The following is a 22,997-nucleotide window of genomic DNA, read 5'->3' on the forward strand; positions in this document are numbered from 1 at the left end:
CCTGAAGATGTCCGACAGCTGAATACCAAAGGAAACAAATGGTACTAAAATATAACAATAGTTCAGTTTGAGGGATGAACTCATTTCTTTATTTCATTGACAATAATACATTAAGAGTCAGTTTTGGCAAACTTTAATAAAAAATAAAGTCCTGTAAGGTGCAATGATAAAGTGGCAGACAGCATATCACACATCTCATATTAAAGCAAGCGAGTCTAATCTGGAAATGAGTGTGAAAGATGCATCACTGTGCTAGTGTTGTACTCGAAATCCGTCTTGGTCTCGTCTCAGAATCAGAAGAGTTTTTATTCTGTCTTGTCTCGGGTTTAGACTAGTTGGACTCTGGAATTTAAATGAAGACGACCACTGATCGGCTATTTCTTTACATCATCACTATGATTAGTTCGGTTAGTGTGGTCTTTTATTACAACACTACTTTGTGCACACAGATAAATGTTTACACACACAGATACACTTTGTCAATAAATGAGAACGTAAAGTCTGCAAAATAAAAATACAGTAAACCGTAGTCTGAAATTAAAGCTAGTGTTTTGTTTTCATATCTCTGAATGTTTAAAAAAAAAAAACTTTTAAAAAGAAATCTTTAAATCTGGTAACAGGTCTGTTGTTCCCTTTTTATTAATACATAATCTTAATATGTTTTCTGAATAAATATTACCTCAACCAGAATAGAAAGTGCATTAGCTTTGAATTACCTTTAGCTGTATATAAATACATTGTTGGTGAGCTGGTCGGTATTTGTGGCAGCAGGATCTTAAATTTAGGGTAGAAGATTTGATAATGAACGTGGGAACTATGAGGTCACTATGAGGTCACACTGAGCAACAATGACCTGGCTGTTAACCTTGTGATATAGCGGGGGTCACTGATGTCTTTTGAATACATCATGGGCGACAAATAAAGTGTATAGCGCTGGTATTTAAAGTGAACGGTATATCAGACATTAGCCAAACACATAACAGAAGGAACATAATTTCTTTGATTAAGTTAAAAGAGAAATATATAGAAATAAAGTGCAACCCTTTTCTGAACCATTCATTCATTACGCTTCATTGGCAGATCATCAACACGTCTGTGGAGTGTGACGACAGACAGACTTACAGACCTAGAAATATAATACAAAACACTGAATAAGTCTTTTTTTTTGTCTTGTAACCACAGAATGTCTGTTCCATATTTGGAGATGATAGTTTAAAATATATAAGCAAGGTACTAAACAAAATTATGTAGACAAAACTTAATTTTGTCTTGGGGGGGGGGGGATCTTTTTGTGCCTCCACTGAAGACAAAATCAGGGAGAGAGAGATGGGAACGACATGTGGAAAAGGGGCCACCTGCTGGAGCCTCAGTACGAGGGGCACGTGGACTTACCACTGAGCCACCAACGCCCCAATGTAGACAAAACTTAATATAAGTTTATGAGACTTTGTTCATGGTCATACTTACAGACTGACTGTCTACTGGTCACCAGAGCGTAAAGCATTAAAGAGATTTAACGGGCTTTGTTACACAATGCTGTCCCTGTTTGAGTAAACTTTGAGGGTCAGGTAAAGCTAAACGTCATGCAGAGGGAAATCATAATTTCAGCTTCATCCAACCGTGTTCTGGATCAGATTTTGGAGTTAGACAGATTTGGACGGAATTCAAAGTAGATTGTAAAACAATCTTTAAAAAAAAATGGGCATGGTGTATACTGAATGGATTCAACTGGATCAACAACACCATAGAGATTAGGATCAGACATTTTCTAACATTCAAAAGTCCGAAAGTTACAATTTAAATGTAACATTATTTTGAATAAATTGCATCTAAATTGGCACTGCACCACCTTGGTTCCTTTAGCAATACATCGATAATCATCAGTGATTATCGTCTCTAGACTATCTCTCCTCCCCGTTACATAACATGTACAGGATGTGATCCCCTTCTCGTCAGAGTCCTTGGATATTACTTTAGGACACTCCAGATCGCCCGGTCACGCCCTACAGCTCATCTTTAAAGAAACTATGCTGCCGTGTAATCACTGATAGTTTGATCTAAACGTGTCTCTGAGCTGGCTTAGGGCTGGAGAGATAGTCTCTTCTCTTCATTCAAAGGTTACAATGTAACCCAACCATTTATGCTTTTAACAAAAATTGTAGGAAATAAAGACGGACTAAGGTTCTATTCATAACCATTAGATATCCTCATATAAAATATTAAGTGCTGCCTTTTTAACACCTGTATCGACAGAATGAATAAATGGACATTGGGATGTCTCTCCCGTAGTTCATCGTGTCACCTTAGGTCCAAACAGATGCACCGATTCCCTCCAAACCTCCACCTTCTCACAGTTCCACTTCCACAGTGTCGCTCTCCACCTCGTTGCTGGTGCCGCCGTCTGATCCTCCCATGTTTAACCTTTTTGCTGGCGGTTCCACAGGGACAGAGAAGGGGTCCGCGTCTGTCGTTTTTTCCTGACGGCTGAGAAGTTGCATGACGTTAAAGAAATGAATTAATGAGCAACTCGTAAAATAAAACAAGACTACTAGAGGAATAAGAAGCTGATTGTCCGTCTCACCTTGGACTGAAGTTTGATCTTTGTACTTTACTGACTTTGGAGTGGGTGGAGGTGAACAGGCCTGGGGATTTGCTGCCTAAAATAAAAATATACACATAAGGTGCTGATGTTTGGTGACAACAAAAGACACAAGGATTCTGCGCTTGATTTTGCTTTATTTTGTGTTGTACCTTCTAGTTTTTGTTTGTAAAAAGGAGAACGATTGGGTATGTGAGGCCTCCTGTCAGAGCTAACGTTGGACACAGCGTCCTCCCCTTCTCCCGCAGCCAATAGGGAAGCTCGATAGTGGATAAGAGGCTGCCAGCCCTCCTCCCTGAGGTCAATAACGTGCTCTGCGGTGTGCTTCTGCAGGTAGGAGAACCTGCAGAGACAAGAACAGTCTCAAAAGGCAAAGTTCAAAAAGACTTTCAAAGCCTGTTTGTAACTCTGTGCAGCACTTACACCGTCTTCTTGTCTGGTTTGAGCAGCTTGCTGGAGAATTCGCTGAGGATGGTCAGGTAGTAGAGGTAAAGGGGCGTAGGTGTTTCTGGAGTCTGAGTAAACTCTTGGAACACAAATTCAATCCCGTTCCTGCACATGTTACAACACACAAACCTTAGGGCTCAAAAATCCAGCAGCGTTATCGAAACATTGAGAAAAACAAGAGCCAACGACCGACCTGTGGATCACGACGACGCACTCGCGAAACTTGACAAGGTCGCCGAAAGTGAGGGCAAAGCGCCTGGCGAGCTCTTTGATGCTGGTGAAGGTCTGGACTCCTGGGTGAGCCCTGCCGCCGCTCTCCTGCTCTCGCTTCAGGCGAACAAAGAGCTGGGAGAAGTGGAGGAGAAAAAAAAAAAAAAAACATGTCAGAGTGCTGCGGCAGCCTGGGTGGAGCTGAAGTTCATTTTGGAAGGATGAAGTGTACCTGCTGCAAACAGAGCACCAGAGTACGAGCACTCTCTATCTTATCCATCTGCCGGGTCCGGTACATCGTCTCCTTGATGATGTCTCCAAAGTCACTGTAGTACTGGAGACAGAAAAAAGGAGCAACTGATTAAACAATCCAAACGGTTTTACTAACCATGAAGGAAAACTATAAATAAAGCCTGATGGTTGTGTAGACATAGACATAGATTTACTTTATTGATCCCAAACTGGGAAATCGTGGTGTTACATCAGCAGATAACAGATCAAATAAAACAATATAAGAATAAGTATAAGGTAATAAGCACTAAAAATATAAAATAAGAATAAGAAGTATATACATCAATGATTCCACCAAACATTCCTGTCACAGTTAACAAAAATGTGTCCAGACTCTGATAATAGATGTAGGGACGACTTTGAAGGTAACAAGTGGTTTGTTTGTTTTTTTTAAGCAGATTTTCATATATAAACTTGTTGGATTCTAGTGAATCATTTTTTAGAAGCCTTTTCAGACAGAAGAGCTTCCACAAACATGTGGAGAGAATAGGTTCAGAATATTCACACAATTTAATCCTTGAGTCCACGTGAACGGTTTTGACAACAAACATTACCCGAAGGCGTGCCTGCTCATTTTAAAGTGCGAGAATGCCGTGGTGGACGGACGATTAAGTTTCTTGTCTTGTCAGTTTGATACCTATCTTGCGTCTGTTTGTTTAATATGATGCTATAACCAGCAGTCGTTTATCTGAGCTTAAGATAAAGACTAGACATAGACTGCTCAGCGCTATGAGTACAAACAACACTACATTTGTCTGTTTTTCAAATAACCCTAATTTCACAAAATCCTTTTATGTAAGTTTATTAAGCCTTTTATTGTTAAAACATTTCCAGTAACCTGCTGTGGATTATTCAGTGAGTTATGAAGTTCCTGAGCAGCTAGCTGCCCTTTTGTGGCACAGTTTTTCCAACTTCTCCAAGAAGTTCTTGGTCCTCCAGACAGCTCAGTGTGATATTTATGTATTTACTGCCCCTATTGTGTTTCCTGGTGTCCAATGTGTTTCTTTCATTTGTTTGGGTGATCGTTTTGAGGCACTGCTGGTTGTAAAACAAATTTCCCGACGGGGCAAATACAAATATCTCTCTGGCCTGTATTTGGGATCACTTTTAATGTATTTTTTTTTTTCAGCCACGGCTCCCAACCTTATTTAAGACCAGCTTTCACTTGACGTACAGCTTTTATTTCAGGAGATATGGTTTTCATCATACAGACATCAGATGTATCAATCATCATATCTCACTGTAAGAAACTTTTTCCCAAAGTGTCCAACTATTCCTTTAAGGAGTCGACGTTTACCTTCATGTAGTACGTATACACCTCAGCCGCCATGCTCATCTCCAGCACTCCATGTATGATCAGTTTGCAGAAGGCCACGAGCAGATTTCTTCGCCTGTGCAGGTCCTCCAGCTTCTCCACTTCACAGTTTTCACTGACTGAGGGATCCAGATGGAGTCGAGGCGTGCGGTCGGACGCGGAGTGGTCGAGAACGAGATGAGAAGAAAGTAAGTGATTAATCATGAGAAATCATACAGCAGAGAGCAAAGAACAAAGTGGAGAGGGGGAGAGTGTTTGAGTAGGTTTCAGGACAATGGCTTTAGCAGGTGGAAATCAAAGATAACATAAGACTAGAGTTATAGTTGTGACACCATGTGGCTTCAATCTTTCACAAGGCTAATAAAATAGGCTCGGAGGTGAGCCAGAGTTAATGGAATTTTCTCACGGAAAGAGATTGGCCTGATTTTATGATTTAACTCTGTGCCCCTGCCCTCCGAGTGATCTCTGATCCAGCAGCTAATAGAAAACACTGTCTATATATATAACAAAACCATAACCAGGCAAATCCAATAAAACAATCGCTTTTTATTACATGTTCAAAAACCAATAATCCCCTATTGCATTTGGTTGAACATTTAAGAGATTCCCACCAGGACCGCTAGTGCGTGCTCTGAACTAGCCCATATTTGGATGCAATATGTCTCAGAAAGTAGAAGCTGTTGTAAAGATGATCCAATGTTTAGGATACAGTCAGCCATGAATGAAATCAAATGTTCACCTGCAGGACTTCAAACAGAGAACTCAGTTTATTCCCAACATCTTGTTTTTCTTTTTCTTTTTTTTAGAACATATTGCCACCAACAATTTACAAGCTTCATCACTTTTTTTATACGCCATGTCAAACATATTAGTGGAGCGTGTTCCAGTCTGGGGTTTTTTCTTAACTGGGGTTTCTTTTGGGGTAATTGAGGGTCCATTGTGAGGTCACGGTGGGAATCAGACCTGGTTTGCAGTCAGCAGGCAGATCAGCAATGAGATAATAAGCCTAATGTGTGACCGTGCATATAATACCACAGCAAGCTGAACACTGAATCAATGCTACACTCAGAGCAGACCTGAGAAACATAGTGAGAGCGCCATCTGCTGTGTAACAGTGCAATGTGTTTCCTCTCAAATGCACCATAACTAGGACGCTGTGTGTAAATGATAGTTCTCAAAGGTTTAAGATACAAAACATACGGTACGATTACTGAGCTCAGTTTGGTTGTAGTTGTGGAAAACACACTTTTATTCATGTAATGTAATCACAATTCATGGGTTCTTAACTCACACATCTTTAAATGTTGTTTTACATTCAAACTACACTCCATTTCAGAGGTCAACAAACTTTTAAATGTTTATTTCGGGGCTTTTTGTGTCTTTACTTTAGAGATAGGACAGTGGATAGAGTCAGAAATCTGGGAGAGAGAGAGTTAGAGAGAGAGAGTAGGGAATGACATGCGGGAAGGAGCCACTGTCAGATTCGAACCTGGGTTGCCCCCTTGGAGGAGTACACATGGGGCGCATGCACCAACCACTGTAAATATACTTTCATATATACTTACTGGAAGCAGCAGTTTCAACTTAATTTTCACACTCAAGCTTTTAAAATAAATTTTTAAAAAAATTGTAACAACTTAAACCCCGGATCTCCAAACTGTTTGGCCTTCTGGGTCGGTCTGGTAAAAGTCAGTCTGAAGGTAGGGCACCTTTATCATATCTTACATTTCTATGAGTCATTAACGTTTACAGAAAATTTAAATAATCAAAGAGGAAGAATTTAACGAAAGTTGAATGAAAAACAATGATTCTAAAAATGTGTAGAACAGAGTTGCTTTCTCTTACTCTATTCTCACTCTTAGAGAGTCACTAACTCACAGTTTGATACCTTCACAATTTGTCCTGAAGTAGGAATTGAATGCAGCAGGTTCTGATTTTGGTGTCTTTTTTTGTTCGTTTGTTCAATTACTTGACTAGTGTTTATTAAACTCAGGGAAGGATGTAGCCTGGCACCATGAAAAACAAATTGTATCTTTGTATGCCAGTCGGACCAGATTACATAATAAACAACACAAAAAGTGACATGAAGCAGCCGGCAGCTGCACCTAGTTTAAAGTTATTGAGGATGTGATCTCACCACTGCTCCGGCTGTCACACTCCGATCCAACAAAGGCGTGCTGGCATATAAAGGTCAACAGCGCCCTCTGCAGTTTGGGACTGGTAGTGTAGAGCAGGGGACCGAAGGAGGTGGGACTCCACACCTGAAGCTGGTAGGAGTGAGCCGTCAGAACGTCACACACACCCAGAAAAGCCTTACGCAGAAAGAAAAGGTGAAGTTAGAGAGGGAAGAAGACAGAGATGATGATGCTGTCATCTGTTAACAATAAGTGTTACCTGCTGTCGCACACTGGGGTCAGAGTGAGACAGGCAGTGATGACTCCTCTCACAGAAAAGACGCAGCTGCATTCTCTGGGCCACGGCTTTATCCTGAATCACACAAACAAACAGACAAACAGCACATCAGCGTTCGGCACACCAAATAAATACAGAAATGATGCAGCAATATGACTGAAAATGTGTAAATTACACCAAGGTATAACCTCTGTAGAGGGGATCAGGAGAAAAAAAACAGTTGAGAAATTCTTATCAAGCACCGTCACCACATGCCAGCTTCTAGATTTCCAGTCCTGCATTAAAACTCTTAAGTTTATAAGTTTATGTTTACAGAACTTTGGATATAATGTCAAAACTGACCACAAATAGTTCTTAGAATCCACGCTGAGCTCTTTAAATGCCTTGTTTGGCTGGACTCGATGTCTTAAAACCAAGAAATATGACTTTATCAACAAACCAGTGAGACTCAGTTCACTCATAAAGTGTTCTCTCAACAGACTTAACGATTGATCATCTGATATTTTAGCTCTACCTGTGTCCATGTTAAAGCTCTTGATATGCAGACACTCCAATGTTACTGGTTTTCACTGGTTACTAAGAATAAACTCTTATTCTATTAGTGTGATCAGAGCTGAAACCAATAACTGATCATTTAAAACAGTGAAATCAGTGAGCGAGAATGAGTTTTTCCTTTTTTTTTGCAACACAGTAGTACAAAAAAAACTGCTTTTTCTCCACCGACAAAAAGAGACCACCGCAACACTTATTCTAGCAGTAAATATATTTATCATTGTTCAAATCCCACCGTGGTGTATTTTATCCGTTTGTATTGCATTTAATAATCATGTTGCCAGATTCTTCTTCCATTTTCACATGTTATAACACTTTTTCCGTCCACCATTGCACCCTATATTTTCTGTATTATTCCCCAACACAGCTGTTCAAAAAAAAAACGTCCTATTTTCCATTCTCAAATTCTTTATTTGTGATCATGAAACTTAAAGGCAGCAGCGTATTATTATTATATCTTTTCTAATAGCTTTCATATTTTTATCTAATTCTATTCAAGCTGTCAGCAGGAGCTCTGCTGTTTTTATATTTCCTTTGTTAAGTCAAATTCCTTGGATGTGTAAATGTACTTGGCAATAAATACCGATTCTGATTCTGGTGAAAGTCTGTCAATAAAATCAGAGAAACTCACTCTGGAGCTGAGCGATTCACCACTCGTGTTGAGAGACCAGATCATTGAGTAACACAGACACTGCAGCACCTCCAGCAGCACCTTCAGAAAAACATAAAGACAATGATGGAGACTCTTTTAGAGCAAAACAGGGGGACGAATAAGTCCAAAGAACTTGAAGGAATTTGATGTCAAAGGTGATAAATAAGTACCTCTGATGGGGCTCCTCTCTCGCTGCCCTCCACTGACAGGAGAGGGGACAGCAGCTCGAACAGGTTCCAACGGGAGAGGTCATGACAGCTGACAGGAAGAGGAATAACCAATAAATCACTCCAATGGTAGAAGATAAGCAGCGTTAATTTCATAGGAGGAAAATCTTACTTGTGAAAAGCTCTGAGTTTCTTCAGTGTCGGTAGAATGTCTCCAGTGTGTTCCTTGTCAGCAGTGAAAGTGTCCGCCTACAACAACGAGACACAGGCAGATTAATATATCCTTATGTCACAAAGGGCTTTTTATTGTTTACATTCAGTTTCACACGAGCAGTTCAAACAAAGCAGTGACGTTGTTTCAGAAAGAGTCGAGGTGTTGCAAAGATAAACACACAAGAGTAGAAAACATAATACAGACAACGGCGGGCTCTGGTCAATTTGCGCCTTAAGCGACATTATGATATTGCACAGTCTGTATCACTTTAAGAGTATGCCATCGAATCAAACAAGTAGCCTTTAGCTTAACCATGGAGTGCACAATCATGATAAATCAACAATATCAACAATCAACCCTTCCTTCTCTTAGGAACGATGAGCATTGCATTTCTGTTTTTCCACACGCACCTGAACGCCCCATCATCGTCCCTCTCCTCTCTTCCACCTGTGCCGTGTGTTGGCAGCTCGAAGTGAGCGAGTGAGAGAGTGAGCTGTAAACACAGAAACATACACTGAACGTAGCTTTACCTTCAGCGCGTCCTGCAGCAGAGCGGTCAGTTTGTCTACCCAGCTCTGGACCAGAGAGTCTCTTCCAGTGTGAGCAGCGGAGCAGCAGGACGTCTCCTCCCCGCACAGACTGAGGTACGTGCGGGCTGCAGCCTCCAGGACAGCGGGGCCTGAGTGACGGCCCAGGACAGCTCCAATCTCTGCCAGCAGGTCCGACACCGCCTGAGGAAAAAACAAGAGGAATGAAGAAGAGATTGAAAATGTGTGGCTACATTACTACTACAACAAATTACAGCAAACACAGACTATCTGCAGGATTCAAATATGATTAAGTAGTAACAAGATAACACGGTTAGATCGCTGTAATGGCAACTGGGAACAGTGACCCCAAATGGAAAAAGAAGTATAGATAATGGATAAATGGGTGGATAACTATAAAATTCATAACTTTGCACAGTGCAGCCTTAAGGCATGAAAAAGGCATCACATGTTGCATTCTTTCTTGTCTGTGGGAATTTGAAGGCCGGTATGCAGACCTGTGTGTTTCCAGCTTTAGGACACTGTGGGATGAAGAACTGAGGAATCTTCATCAGGGAGGCAACGACGTCAGGACTATCTGAGAACTGCACAAACAACAACAACACACATCACAAGACCAGATGTTATCGGGACACAATGCCCAGGATCACATCGTGCAGCATAGAGGTCTGAATTTATCTGATTGAGTCTCTGACGTGTGAATACCTTGGACAGTAAGTTAGGAAGCACCACGATGAGATGTTCAGTGAGTTTAGTGCAGTCATCAATCTGAATTTTCTTTTCCCTGGCACTCATGACCTGAAATATAAAGAACACAAACATAGACCGACTTATCAGAAACTCAAGAACTGTATTGAAGTATTTACTTTTCAAGGCACGCTCTACAGAGTATCTACTCCCCTTTATCTCAGAGGTAAACATAATGCTATTTTCCACTACAATAAGTACAGTACTAGCTTTTGTTACTTTTCAGATTCCTCACTTTAAAAAGCTAAATGCAGCTGTAGCGTCATGATTGACAGCTCTGTTGACAACTGTGGAACTCCTGCAGAAATCTTTACCTTATTGTCAGAGCAGAGGAGGGAATGACGAGAGGAAACACCCCAACGCATCTCTACAATACCCAGGTGGTTTTCAATTCAACTATTTCTTGAAGATCAAAGATGTAAAATTAGCCAATAGTTCACAAACAGTACTAAAGAAGAATGCACATTTGGGAAACTCTTATTTTGTACTAAATAAATAATCCCAAGATCCCCCAGGTTCATTTTATGACCATTCAAATTAAGGACCCATCCCCTGGACTCGCAGCCTTTAGAAGCAACTTGAGGTTAAGGACCCATCGGACTTGTGGCTGCAGGAGCTGGGGATCGAGACAACCAGCTCAACCAACTGAGCCACAGACTTTTGATAACCTTTAAGAGCTTTTTTTTTATCATGTTATTGGTACTTTTACTGCTGTTAAGGTGATTTAGCGACAAAAATAAATGAGATGGATCCCCCTCTGACCTTCTTGGCTCCACTCCTTCCTGCCAGCACTGGTCCCTCCGCGGCCTGACGCACCGACGCAACCAAGATCTCCACAAGCACGGCTTTTTCTTCATGAGTGAGACCTACACCCACATACAGAGACACAACAAAAAACAACTTGATAAACTCAACAATCGACATAAAAATGATTTAAGAATGTAGAAATGAAAGTACGCTCTTTATCGCTGAAAACATTGCAGTTGAAGTTTCTGTGAGGAGCTTTCATTTTGTTCTGATTTTGGCGACACCCTAGACTAAAATCTTTGATTTTCTAGTCTGGTACATATTGAACATGCCATACATGTGATGTGTTCCCAAAAGAAAAACCATCTTCCTTCATCTTTTTAGCTGGCTAACATATTGCTCACTGTGATCATTCGCAGGGGAAATGAAAGTAAAGGCTCGTTCTGCTTCACTAATGATTCTGATTCTGATGACATTATTCTCTGACAGTGGACATGAGTCAATGTTCTAGCTGATGGTTTGATTTTCTTTGAGGCTGTTCCCAATGTAGATTCACAGTTCACTTGAAAGTCACACATTAACAGTTACCCTGACGGTGTGAGGGAGGGTCCTGCAGCAGTAAAGATGTGAGAGCAGGCCAGTCCTTCAGCAGAGCTCCTCCACAGTCCCACAGACTGTCCACCAGGTACACCACATGCTTGTGCAGCTGGAAGTGGACATAGGTACGCATACACGTTACTCCACAATGTCGTGGAAAACAACATACTTAAACCCAACTGCATTGAATCCTTCTGTGAATTTTTCACCTGAGACTCCTTGAAGAACTGCAGCAGGGCCTTCAGCGTGGAGAATATGTCTTGTTTTTGTGCCTCATCGTCATTTATTTCATCCTGAGTATCAGATGCAGGGACTGCCGTGTTGAGAAGCCTGTCAGAGACCAACGAATAAATACAGTCAAACTCTCCCCTTTTTAATCTAGTGTGGTTTAAAAAAAAAAAAAGTGATGGAGGTCAATGCACCTTGAGTAGAGCAGCTCCCCTGCAGTCACAGCTAGAGGGCGCTGTGACGAGTAAACAAACTGGAGCAGCTGTTTGTAGTCCTCCGGGCTCAGAACATCGTCAGAGGTTCTGAGGAGTCGAAGTGGATTGATGCAAAGAAAAGCAGCAGAAAAAAAAAAAAGATTGACTAATTGGAGGATGATGTGAAAATGCTTTTATTGGTTGATGGTGCTTTCATCTTTCATGCACCTTTCATGTTTTTAACATCGATCTGTTTATTGTTGTTATTTTGTCATTTTATAACACTGCACTCTAACTTTTTAATAGCTTTTTAAAATCAGTTTTAATTGCTTCCTTATCATGTTTTTTAAAGGTTTTTGGGGGGGTTTCGGTGCTTTATTTGAGAGATGGGACAGGAAAGGATCCTCCGGTCGAGTTTTGAACCCAGGCGGTCCGCTTCGAGGACTGTAGCATTTGTAAATGGTTTGGCGCACTAACCACTCGGCTACCAGCGACCCATAATGTGTTCTTTTTGTCCGTTCTCATGTTTTTCATGTCTTGTGTGAATCACTTTAAATTGCCCTGTTGCTGAAATGTGCTCTATAAATAAAGCTGCCTCGCCTTCATGCTAACCACCGTCTCCTGCCCAGTGATTAAAGGTGAAAGCCTTTCTGGCTAGCTTGGGCACGCTTGAAGAAAAGTTATTAATGTGTAAAGTTTCATATACTCATGTTTAAATAAACTGCAAACAGGCAACTCACTTAGAGATGATCAGTAGTAGTTTCATGGTCTGCACTGCCACTTCGTTGTCCTTATCCAGGGTCATGGAGATCATCCGGTCCTGGAACAACACAGGGAACATCAGGCAGGAACGCACACACTCTAAAAACTTTCATTCAGCTATGAAATTGTTGTTTGGTTCTGTTTTTCTGCACTCATCCACCTTCTCTCCAGCTTAAAAACCTTTAAAACAGCCTAACCCACATTGACATATCCTCACCCTTTACGTTACAAATAATTAGATGTAATATTTTGCATTTTTTTTCTGTGACAGGAGCTGCATACTACAGCTGGAAACAATGTTATCAGAGTGGTGGAAGTGAACCAAATCAGAGGTGTTGAAAACCACACAAATGAACAATCAGCTGAAACTTACTTTAAAGCTCTGTAAAGGCCATCTCTTTCACAGCAGTGTTACAAAAGCATACATCTCTTAATTAAGGCATCTTTAAGTCCACTGATGTATCTGGGAGTTGAGTTGTTTACCTTGAAGCGGCTGGTGAACAGGTCAAGTTTAGGGTGCAGGACTGGATCTCCATACAAACCCTGAAGACCTAACACACACTTGAGACGCACATCTGGTACCTGATCAAAGAAAAGCATGTTAGTGCAAAGACGGGGTGTAAAAACTGTTTTCTTTATTGCATCAGATGACATGTTTACCTTGTCGTGCAGCATCCAGCCCATGTATTTGAGGTAGCTATCATTGAGAAACGAAGAGCTGTAGAGCTTCATCCACAGACCCAACTCTTCCAGACAGATCGAACGGATTTCAGGAAGCACGTCTCTGCTCAGGTACACAAAAACAATTCAGCTCAAATACACGCTGAAAGCTCTGCTGACACTAGAAGAGTCAGGGAAACACTTACCGATGTCTTTTCAGAAAAACTCCTTTGAAAATGATGTCCATCATGCTCTCGATCTCCGTCCTTTTCTCCTGCAGCTGGGAGAGCAAAAGGAAACACACAAAGAAGCCAAACAATTAGTTCTACTCATCACTGGGATAATAATCCTATATTTTCAGTTGGACACTGGTCTCACCTCTGTGATCTTCTTCTGTATTCTCTCCTGTTGCAGCGTGCTCTTCTGTCTCAGCGTCTTTGTTTTCTGCACCTGAAACAGCTTCTGACTGTTCTCGATGCCGACGCTCAGACTCAGAGCGACGCTCGCCAGAGAGCTCAGCAACTTCACCGCTTATCACAGAACAAAAACAAATACTATAGATCAGTAAAGTGAACGGGCTTATGTATCTGTCTGTGTCTGCTTTTAATTCCTCACCCGCTAGTGTGCAGGTGTGCCTGAATGCACGTACGAACGAGTCGGAGAGCTCGGTGAGCAATGAGATGATGGCGTTCATCAGGTAACAGTCAAATATGACGCTGTGCTGACACTGAGCCACAAGCACCGATATGAAGTCACAGAACTCGGAGTGAAACCAGCGTCCATACGGCCCTGCTTGTGTCAGAGGATACTCCACGCTATCCTGCAGCAGAGAGAAGAAAGAAGGAGAAAAAACAGAGTACACCAACTTTAAAGGAAAGCAACAACCTAAAAGGTAAAGCAGCAAGTCGCTCTCAAGCCCAATTATTTGTTGGAGGTTCGGTGCCTTTGCTCAAGGGATCATCTGCAGTACTCGGGATGTGCCCTGGCACCTCTCCAGCTACCAGACCAAATTCCATATTATGATCGGCACCTGGACTCGTACTGGTGACCCTCAGGTTCTCTACAGACTGGGCTACTGCCGCATCTAGTGTAGGTACCACACGGCTACATTTCTTAAACAGTGTCCTGGGCCACATTGAATAAACAACTACTTCACAAATATACTCTGCATAAGTGTATCCATTCTATGTCTACTGCTCCGAATAAAGTACAAAACACAATGACAAACCACAAAAATAGACTAAACGGATTCTTAAAGGATGGTGTCTGATAATCATTTGGGCTCCCGGTTAAGAACACAAACAGAAATAACGTACTACGTTTGCATATGAGGTGAGAAAAAAAATCAAAAGTGGTAACTCAAGAAGCACGTGCAGACATTTTCTAATCGCAGGTGAGCACTGCTGTACCTGAGGTTAAGTACACTTTTAATGACATCGCCCTGAAAGCATGTGAATGCCAGCTGTAGACGGCGCTTTAAACAGGGTGTTCCTGTAAAACAGGATCCGTGCTCACTGAAACAAACCTGGATAAATAAAGGTAGGGAAGCAAAAGGTTGAGTGCACCAGAGCTTAATTTTCTTCTTTTGTTTACGTTCTTTGTCTTTCACTTTGTGAGTCTGAATTCAAAGCATTAAATAGATGTACTTTATGTCATTATAGACCACATCCTGTTTTCAAAACTGAAGAACAGCTTTAACCCCGATGACGACCACAACAACATGTTTGTCAGCTCATTAAAGTTACTGGAGTTTGACCTCTTCGACATCTTGTATGTGTGCGGGGTTTAGATGTGCAGGAAGAATTATACTCTGCTTCTGCAAATACTCAATGGAAGCATAAATCTAGTATTGCTTGTATGTACACTACTTTAGTTCCCACAATGCAATGCGTTTGCTCCACACAGTTTGAATCAACAGTGTCCCTGTATCTAAGATTCCTAATCTCTTCCCGATCAAGTAAGATGAGGGTAAATAGTGTCCAAATAAAAACGATTATATTGACTTGTATTATATATATATTAAGGCTATATACATTGTTTGGTTAATTACTGTTGATCATAGGTGAAAAATCTGATTTAATAATGAGCCATAAGGCACTGACTGTATCCATGGGCCAGGTGACGGTGAGGATCCAGGGAAAGGCCAGAAACTTCTTATACTGCAGACCAGAGACCTGAACACACACACAGTCACACAGATTCAGTTCAGAGAGCTGAAACTGACGCAACAATGAAGGAAAAGGAAGAAAACTCAGACTGTACCTCATCCAGCTCCTCCACCATCTTACTCATGACGTCACTGTCCTCTTTGTTCTGACACATCTCTGCTGTGACCAGACCTGAGAGAGACACGGGGAAGGTAAAGTAGACCCAGTATGTGCAGTGTTTTTCATTCATGTTTGTGTATGTGTTTGTGCGTTTGTGCTTGTGAATACATCTACTTGCCTTTGCAGCCACAGCACTGGATGAAGAAGCTGATGAGATCGAGGAGAGGTGAGTGTCTGTCGGTCACATAAGCCTCGATCCAATCATCAATCACGACCTGCTCAGACATCACAGAGAACAGATTGAGGTTCTGCAGATGACACTAATCATTTCTTATATCTGAAACTGGACATATTACCCTTCCAAAACCAGAATACATATCACGTTGTACCTGCATGGCGCCCCTGCCCATGGTGACCACCTCAAACAGGGTGACGGCCTCCACATGTTTCTGTTTCCTGCCTCTTGCTTTGCTGACACTGCCGCGGCCGGCTTTGGCATTCTTGCTCTTAACATTCTCTGAGGCCGTGTGCGCTTTTCTCCTTCGCTTCTGTGAGGTTTTGATAATGTGACACAGACACAAGTTCATGTACAAATAAGTTCAAACAATGCGTGCTGCATCCTAAACGGGCAAAATCAATGACACTTTTTGCATTAAAGTCCAAATACGAGTTAGTCAGGCAAGAGACATTTTCACTCCTCTTATAACGATTAGCTTTTAACAAACGATTTAAGCAGAAGACTTTGCTTTATTAATGAGGAAAAATCATGACATACTTTTACATTTGGAAAAAGAAATACAACTGCAATAAATTAGGCTCAACAAGTCTGCATATCTTTTGGTTTCAGGAGTTGGCAGAGTTGACCTCTTGTTACACAGAAAAAGTGGCAGACAAACTGTAATAAACTTCTGTTTTAGATCTTTTTTTTCTCCCTACATTTTATTTGAATAATTTAATAGTGATATAACTGATAGTAATCCCAGTCATTTCCACCTCTTCTTTACAAACTTTATCGTAGCATATTCTCTTACAAAAAGGTCAATTGTGATTATTACGCACGCAACATCACCAAGGAAGCCTCCTATTTATGTGCACTACTGTACGCATACTTTCTTCTACTTCTACTCGACCGATTCTGGCGGTAACCCGGCATGCATGCGTATCAGTGCATCAGTATAAAAACACCTTACACTCCTTCGTCTGTTCTCATTTCCAGAGTCCTCCCCTGAATGATTGACAGCTCCAGAGGAGTTTGCCCCACCCCGAGAGTTCTTCCTGTAAAAGTGAAATAAATCATTCAGTGAGATAACGTTTTGATTGTGAATTCAATGAGAACGTGAAGATGCTTACTTTTGCTCTGAGGACCTGGATGCAGCTGCTGCAGCTGTGGGCTCAGGTATCATCTCCTTCCTGATGTCTTTACACACACACACACACACACAACACTCAGGTGTGTGCCTGCATCTGGAGAGATATTCAGACAACCATAATTATGATTACTTAGGACAATTTGAATTCCATAAAGAAAAGAGGTTACCATATTCATAAATGTATGGCTAATAATGAACCTGGGGCAATATCCACTTTTGCAGAAAAAACACACTTCAAGTCATTTAATGTAGGACAGGTAGGACAGGTAGGAATTTAAAGGGTTGTTTAAGGACAGAGAGAGAGAGAGAGAGAGAGAGAGAGAGAGGAGATGCTTGAAAAGGTTAAATGTAACATTCTGCTTGTTTTTGACTGTTATTAAGCACAAATGCATGCAGAGATAAAAAAAAAAAAAAAAAAACATCCGACATTTCCTTATAAAGTCCAGTGTTGTTGTGTTCACTGTAACAAAGATTAAAGCTGACTGACAGACAGCTCGGCCGCTGCAAAACTTTTCAAACTCACCGTCTTCACCTGTTTATGATCCTGCTTCGGTATCCATTGATGTATCTCCTTTAAACCGAAATGTTGTCACATTCATAAAAATGAAACATTAACCCGAGTATCCTCCTTCTTTTCCCCACAGCTCTCATAGTCAAGATTGAGCAGACAGCCTAACCCGCGCTGATTGGCTGCTGCTCCAAAACAAACGTAGATGATTTGTTAGTCTGATACGTCACTCACTGTTTAGTCCCTCCTCCCGCGGGGTTTTGACAGACTACAGAGTGTCCGGTTTTGTTTTCTGTACACCACAGCTCTGAAAACATCTGTTGAAGACAAGCCTTTAGTCGTCTGAGACTTCGGCTAGTCTGCATATATGAATAATAACAAAGTGTTGTTTTTATTCAGGACAGAAAAACAACAATAGCACACGTGATATTGCGCCTTTCCCGCTGTTTTTGTGTGTGTGTGTGTGTGTGTGTGTGTGTGTGTGTGTGTGTGGTTAAAGAGGCTTTGTCTGTGTCTTCCTCACATTTTAAATGACCACGCCAGTATAATTCAGAAGGGAGCTGTGGTGGCATTTTCTGGAAATACACTACTTAAATGGAACAGCAGGGGGCGCCAGTCACTCATCATGAAATCAGAATCATAATATTGCAAAGTAGGTTTATACTTATGCATGCAACAAACTTAAAAAATACTTAAAAGAAAAACAGAAGGAAAGTAAGAAATAATGTGCTTTGAATAAGATTAACAGAGAAGCGATGAAAAATATATGAAATATGTACAACTTCTATAATTTTTATGAGGTTTATTCCTGCATAAGATAACTTGTATGGCCCGTCTGAACTGAGGTCATACACACACACACACACACACACTGATACCCGGGAGAAAGGAAACACATTTCTCTATTGCATTCAATTTTATTATTTCACTTTAGGTATAAAAAAAGCTCATAACAGTTGTTAGAACAGTAGTGCACGGAGGGATTTGCAACTGTACGTTCATTTCCATATAACCGACTCACTATAGCGACTAATATTCATCACATCCATAAGGGGAATATTAAAACCTGCAGGATTTGTAAATAAAGTAGGTTCTTCAATCCAACCATCGATCGGTTTATATACTTTGTAGCACCTTGTCACAGTCATAACATGTTCTGTTTATGTAGAAGCAGGCGACTCCTGCAGAAAACCTAGTGCATCCAAACGACATTCAGTGGCGTTTTTTTCTCCAGAGTCGGTCAGGAGAGGAACTGAGACACAAAAATCACAGCCTGGTGAAGGTCGTCTGTCAGCTCCTCGGGAAGCGACAACACCATAGATGTTAATTTTTGAGTTATTTCTAATATCCTGCAAGGAGAAGAGCACATGGTTGTTACAGCGGCGTCGGTTATCATCTCTGCAAAACTTGACATTTGAGTTTTAACTCACCAGTTGATGTAATGAGCCGCCAGCTGAGGTTCATGTCTGGAGTCTTCTTCTACCACGAGGCATTGTTTCATCTGTTTGAAGTTGGCCTCAATGTCTTTCTTTATGTCAGAGAAAGCCTGAATCCCTCTGAAACAGCTGACGACTTGCTGCAAAAATAAGAGACATTTCAAACGCACAAAGCTGATAGTGGAATTTAAAAAAAATAGAGGTTTATTAAATTAAGAAAAAAGTCTCAAAATGATTGTGTTGTGATCTGTTCTCCTTACATATATGACAGAGAGCTGGTGGGCGATGTATTTGTGACTTCCAAGGTGTCTGATATCTTCTTCCAGCTGTTGACTCAGCACCAGGAGCTGGTTCAGTTTGGCAATGTGGAAAAAATATTCTGCAAAAAAGTATCAGCTTATTATTATCATAATTTTTGTTTCTTTATTTGTGGAAAAAAAATGCAGTTTCAATAATGAGAAAACACTTAAATACAAGTTCTAAACAAGTTCTTAAATTCTAATTTAAACACAAAGCAGGATATTAAAATATGCACAATTATTAGAAACATGCAGGTTCTTACCAGTTATGCAGTTTCATTATTAATGCCTTGAACTGAACGCCAGTTGGCACAAAAGGCTTTCTAAAGCCATGCATGATTCGCCATGCTTAAACAAATGAAAATAAACGTTGTTTTTTCTTAGTAAAGTGTTATTTCCCTCTTAGATTGATCTCTTACCGTCCATTGGCGGCCTCTCTAACATGTCCACTGGGCTTCCCTGAATTAGGAAAACCTCCACTCGAGGAAACATTACTGACAGACCCATCATGTCCAGGTAGTCCTGAAAAAAAAACAGGCACGTAAAGAGGATCGTCTGGTGTTTCATGATGTAATGTAATAAGTCAGGTTCCTGTGGTATCTGAAAAGTATTGTTGGTTGTGGTACCTCCAGCTGGGGCATAGGCTTTGGTAGGTGTTCAAGGCACTGCAGCATCTGGTCAAGAATCTCTGAGCCTTCAAGGAAAGAGTCCAAACCAAAGTTAAATTCATGACAGCTGTACAAATTAAAATGATTTGCATCACTGACCTTGAGCTTGGAAAGTGTCCGACTCCTCTGGGCTGCAGCCTTGGCCTAACTGCTCCTGGAACTGCAACATACAAACAATGAATGAAGTCACAGAATAAAGAAGAAGCATGTAAACAGAATAATGTAAAATGCTTATTATCAGAAAGAGAGACTGCACATTGGACCTCAAAGCTGTTGCTTTTTTTTTTTGAAAGGTATCATGTTTGAGCCACCAATTGCTTTTCAGATTTAACGCTGCTTTCGTGTGCTGTTGTAAACGTCAGTGAGACACTCTGGGAGCGACTGATTTGAAAACGGTAAATGGACTTGAACTTGTATGGCAACTTTACACTACAGTAGCTACATGTCAAATTCACACATTCACACATTCACACACTGATGGTAGAGGCTGCTTTGTAAGGGGCCAACCTGCCGCTCACAACTATTCTATTCATGCTTCCACACAGCAATTTGGTGTCAGTGACTTTAGCTTAGTTTTATCTTGATATTATGACTGAAACTGATAAAAAAATACAAAAAAATAAGAAAAAAGTGGTGGTAAAAGTGAGCCTTGTCAGCATGTTAGGTCCATGTGAGTCTACCTGCTGCATCTGTGCCCTGATGAGGAGGTCCAGCTGCCCACACAGACACAACATCTCCAGGCCCACCTGCTCTGGACTCAGCTGGACCGGCATCAGAGGTCTCTTCACCTGTAGCTCCACTGACCACACAGCAACCAAATCAGTCTCGCACACCCCCCCCCCTCTCCTTTTCCTGCCTTCACCTCTTCACCAACACACATCACAGGGGAACCACTGCAGGCTATAAAAGGGACGTGCATTATGTCATCTAAAGCATCTATACAGATCCAAGGAAGGAAGAGGAGACACTTATAGGGATAGAAGGGGAGTGGTCAGAGACAGTTTCTGCAGGGTGTAGGTAGCCTACTCCTCGCAAGACGCAATATCATTCAAACAGAAGAAAAATATAAACAAAAAAGCTACCACAGCCTAAAAAAAAAAAAAAGACACTGATGCTGGGACTTACCTTTAAAAGCCTCATGGTAAACGCAAGGCATGCAGAGCGGCTCTGTGATGCTTACTGCCATATCTGATTGATTATCACACTGTTTTCCTCAATCTGTATCGCTAATAAAAGCCACATAAGGCAAGTGGAAGCGAAATAAAATAGCCTGGTTGAGACTATTTTACATCTAAATGTATTTTTAAGGCATTTGGTCGGGACTGTCTTTCGCAAGTGGTGCGTTTGAGTGTCGGTCGTTCATGAAGGCTGAACACAAAGCCGATATTCATCCGGAATTAGTCGTTTCCATGCAGGTGACGAACTTCACACGTAGCAGCAACGCGGATAATACATCCCATTACCCCGGTGGATCCATAAAGCTGGTGAGAGATTGATGGATAAAATAAAGCAATGCCCACGCCCTGTGCAACCACAGCCGTACAGTCGGTCTGCGATTTGCAGTTTTGAACGCCCCCCCCCCCCCCCTCCCTCCACATTCACACACTGAGCGCCTTACTGAATGATGTCATGATTTAGGGATGAAGATCTCAGCATCACCACTTGGTGAGGATGCAGACTTCGATTATATGCTGTCTATTAACAAACAAACACCTATTGTTAAGTAAACACGTAGGCTTTATTCATTCAAGTAGCCTATAACGTTTCACAGTGGAATTTACAGGTTTTGTTTCTTTACCCAGGTATTATTATCTTATCGAGGACATATTATAGCTTAGTTCTTACCCCAATTTTTTCTAGGGTTTGAATCTATGTGTCATTCTGGTATTGATAGCCACATGAGCGATAGGGTGCTGCTCTAAGGGAACTCTTATGTGCAGTTTTTAAATGAAGAAAGTCCTATATCATTGTAAAATCAATGCTGTATCTGGTTTTGTTTAACATGATTATCTGATAACATTATGTGTCACAATTAAAATATAATGTTAGTAGCCTAATAACAAATTGTTGTATTTGTTATAGGCTACAAACAGTATTGTCCCCCAAAGACTGTCAGAGCAAGACAGCTGGGAATGTGCATCTGAAGAGACAATAAGTAACAAAGGCAAGGACATATTTCATAATTTGTCACATTTTCATTTAGCAGACGCTTTTTGTCCAAAGTGACATAAATCTGACAACACAGACGAGTAGCCTAACACAAGCAAGGATCTAGACAGGAGGAAACAACATTAGTGCATACAAATAGCCTGAAATCAGATAGGGCCCAGGAGCTGACAAGCAGTGCACAGATGCCCAGGGTGTATAGAAGTATTTCTTATCAACTGCTTCATCCCCATCATCATCATCATCACTAGCATCAATATCATTAAGAGCGTATGTGTTTATAAATGACAGAAAGAGGAATGACCGGAAGAGCTGGGTGAACCTATCTTCGCATTGCAATGGTATGAGAAACCATGGGAACAGATGAGATTACTATACCAAGGGAGTTTGAGAAAAGAAGGGGGGACCAAGCACTGACCCTTGAGGAACTTCCGTGGATAAGCTGTGAAGCTTCCAGTGGACACTTCTCCCTTCTAAGAGTCTCTAAAATATCATCCTGCAACCTGGTAGGGTAGGGAATAAACCACTGGAGTGCTGATCCGGAGATACCAAGCTCAAAGAGGGTGGCGGGGATTTGGAAGTGCACTGTGTAATAGGCAGCAGCATTAGAGTTGAGGATCGACCAGTAGCTCCAAACGCAGTGATTCCGTGAGGTCAAACATGTTTTTCTTAAACAGGACTCCAGAGAGGGGACTCAAGTATTTAACATGAAAAGTAGACGTGAAACCAACCTGTGCTGGGTGGGAGAAAGCCAGAAAATTCTAGCTCCACACTGTAAGGGTTTGTATCCTGAACCCACTAACTATGAGGCAGCAATGCTTGCCTTTATATAGTCTCCTTTTCAGCTCATCAAGGTAGCCTATAGTTCAAAATCATGATCCAATCTGTAGGGGAAGATAGCCAGAACACTCGTGGGAATGACCAAACAATGGCTGGTTGCG

General features: G+C 41.3%; 2 protein-coding genes across 5 annotated transcripts; both read right to left on the minus strand.

The window, feature by feature from the left end:
* Window positions 1-66: 66 nt before the first annotated feature.
* On the minus strand, window positions 67-17,627 carry si:ch211-269e2.1 (cohesin subunit SA-2). 2 transcript variants are annotated; one of them, XM_065961954.1, is made up of 32 exons: window positions 17,512-17,627; window positions 16,960-17,073; window positions 16,800-16,884; window positions 15,999-16,157; window positions 15,788-15,884; window positions 15,605-15,681; window positions 15,445-15,516; window positions 13,958-14,162; window positions 13,721-13,872; window positions 13,549-13,622; window positions 13,343-13,466; window positions 13,166-13,264; window positions 12,661-12,740; window positions 11,921-12,028; window positions 11,708-11,828; window positions 11,490-11,607; window positions 10,917-11,020; window positions 10,113-10,205; window positions 9,905-9,991; window positions 9,390-9,590; window positions 8,818-8,894; window positions 8,649-8,736; window positions 8,458-8,538; window positions 7,257-7,349; window positions 7,000-7,174; window positions 4,845-4,981; window positions 3,489-3,590; window positions 3,240-3,391; window positions 3,023-3,151; window positions 2,752-2,942; window positions 2,582-2,657; window positions 67-2,484 (listed from the first exon to the last, which is right to left on the minus strand). In XM_065961954.1, exons 2-32 carry the CDS (start codon window positions 17,010-17,012, stop codon window positions 2,349-2,351), a joined length of 3,546 nt encoding a protein of 1,181 aa, XP_065818026.1. In that variant the 5' UTR covers window positions 17,013-17,073; window positions 17,512-17,627; the 3' UTR covers window positions 67-2,348. The 2 variants fall into 2 exon arrangements, with proteins under 2 accessions (XP_065818026.1, XP_065818025.1); XM_065961953.1 differs by having other exon boundaries at window positions 17,503-17,618.
* A 757-nt stretch (window positions 17,628-18,384) lies between these two features.
* si:ch211-218d20.15 (uncharacterized) lies at window positions 18,385-21,461 on the minus strand. Of its 3 annotated transcripts, none has more exons than XM_020633944.3 (8): window positions 21,016-21,461; window positions 20,571-20,689; window positions 19,990-20,050; window positions 19,849-19,916; window positions 19,642-19,744; window positions 19,184-19,302; window positions 18,918-19,063; window positions 18,385-18,836 (listed from the first exon to the last, which is right to left on the minus strand). In XM_020633944.3, the coding sequence occupies exons 1-8, from the start codon at window positions 21,074-21,076 to the stop codon at window positions 18,728-18,730; spliced, it is 786 nt and encodes a 261-aa protein (XP_020489600.2). In that variant the 5' UTR covers window positions 21,077-21,461; the 3' UTR covers window positions 18,385-18,727. The 3 variants fall into 3 exon arrangements, with proteins under 3 accessions (XP_020489600.2, XP_065818028.1, XP_020489601.2); XM_065961956.1 differs by having other exon boundaries at window positions 20,571-20,790; window positions 21,016-21,460; XM_020633945.3 differs by lacking the exon at window positions 20,571-20,689 and having other exon boundaries at window positions 21,016-21,460.
* Between the last annotated feature and the right edge of the window lie 1,536 nt (window positions 21,462-22,997).

Source organism: Labrus bergylta, chromosome 13, assembly GCF_963930695.1.
Source record: "Labrus bergylta chromosome 13, fLabBer1.1, whole genome shotgun sequence".
NCBI classification, from domain to species: domain Eukaryota; kingdom Metazoa; phylum Chordata; class Actinopteri; order Labriformes; family Labridae; genus Labrus; species Labrus bergylta.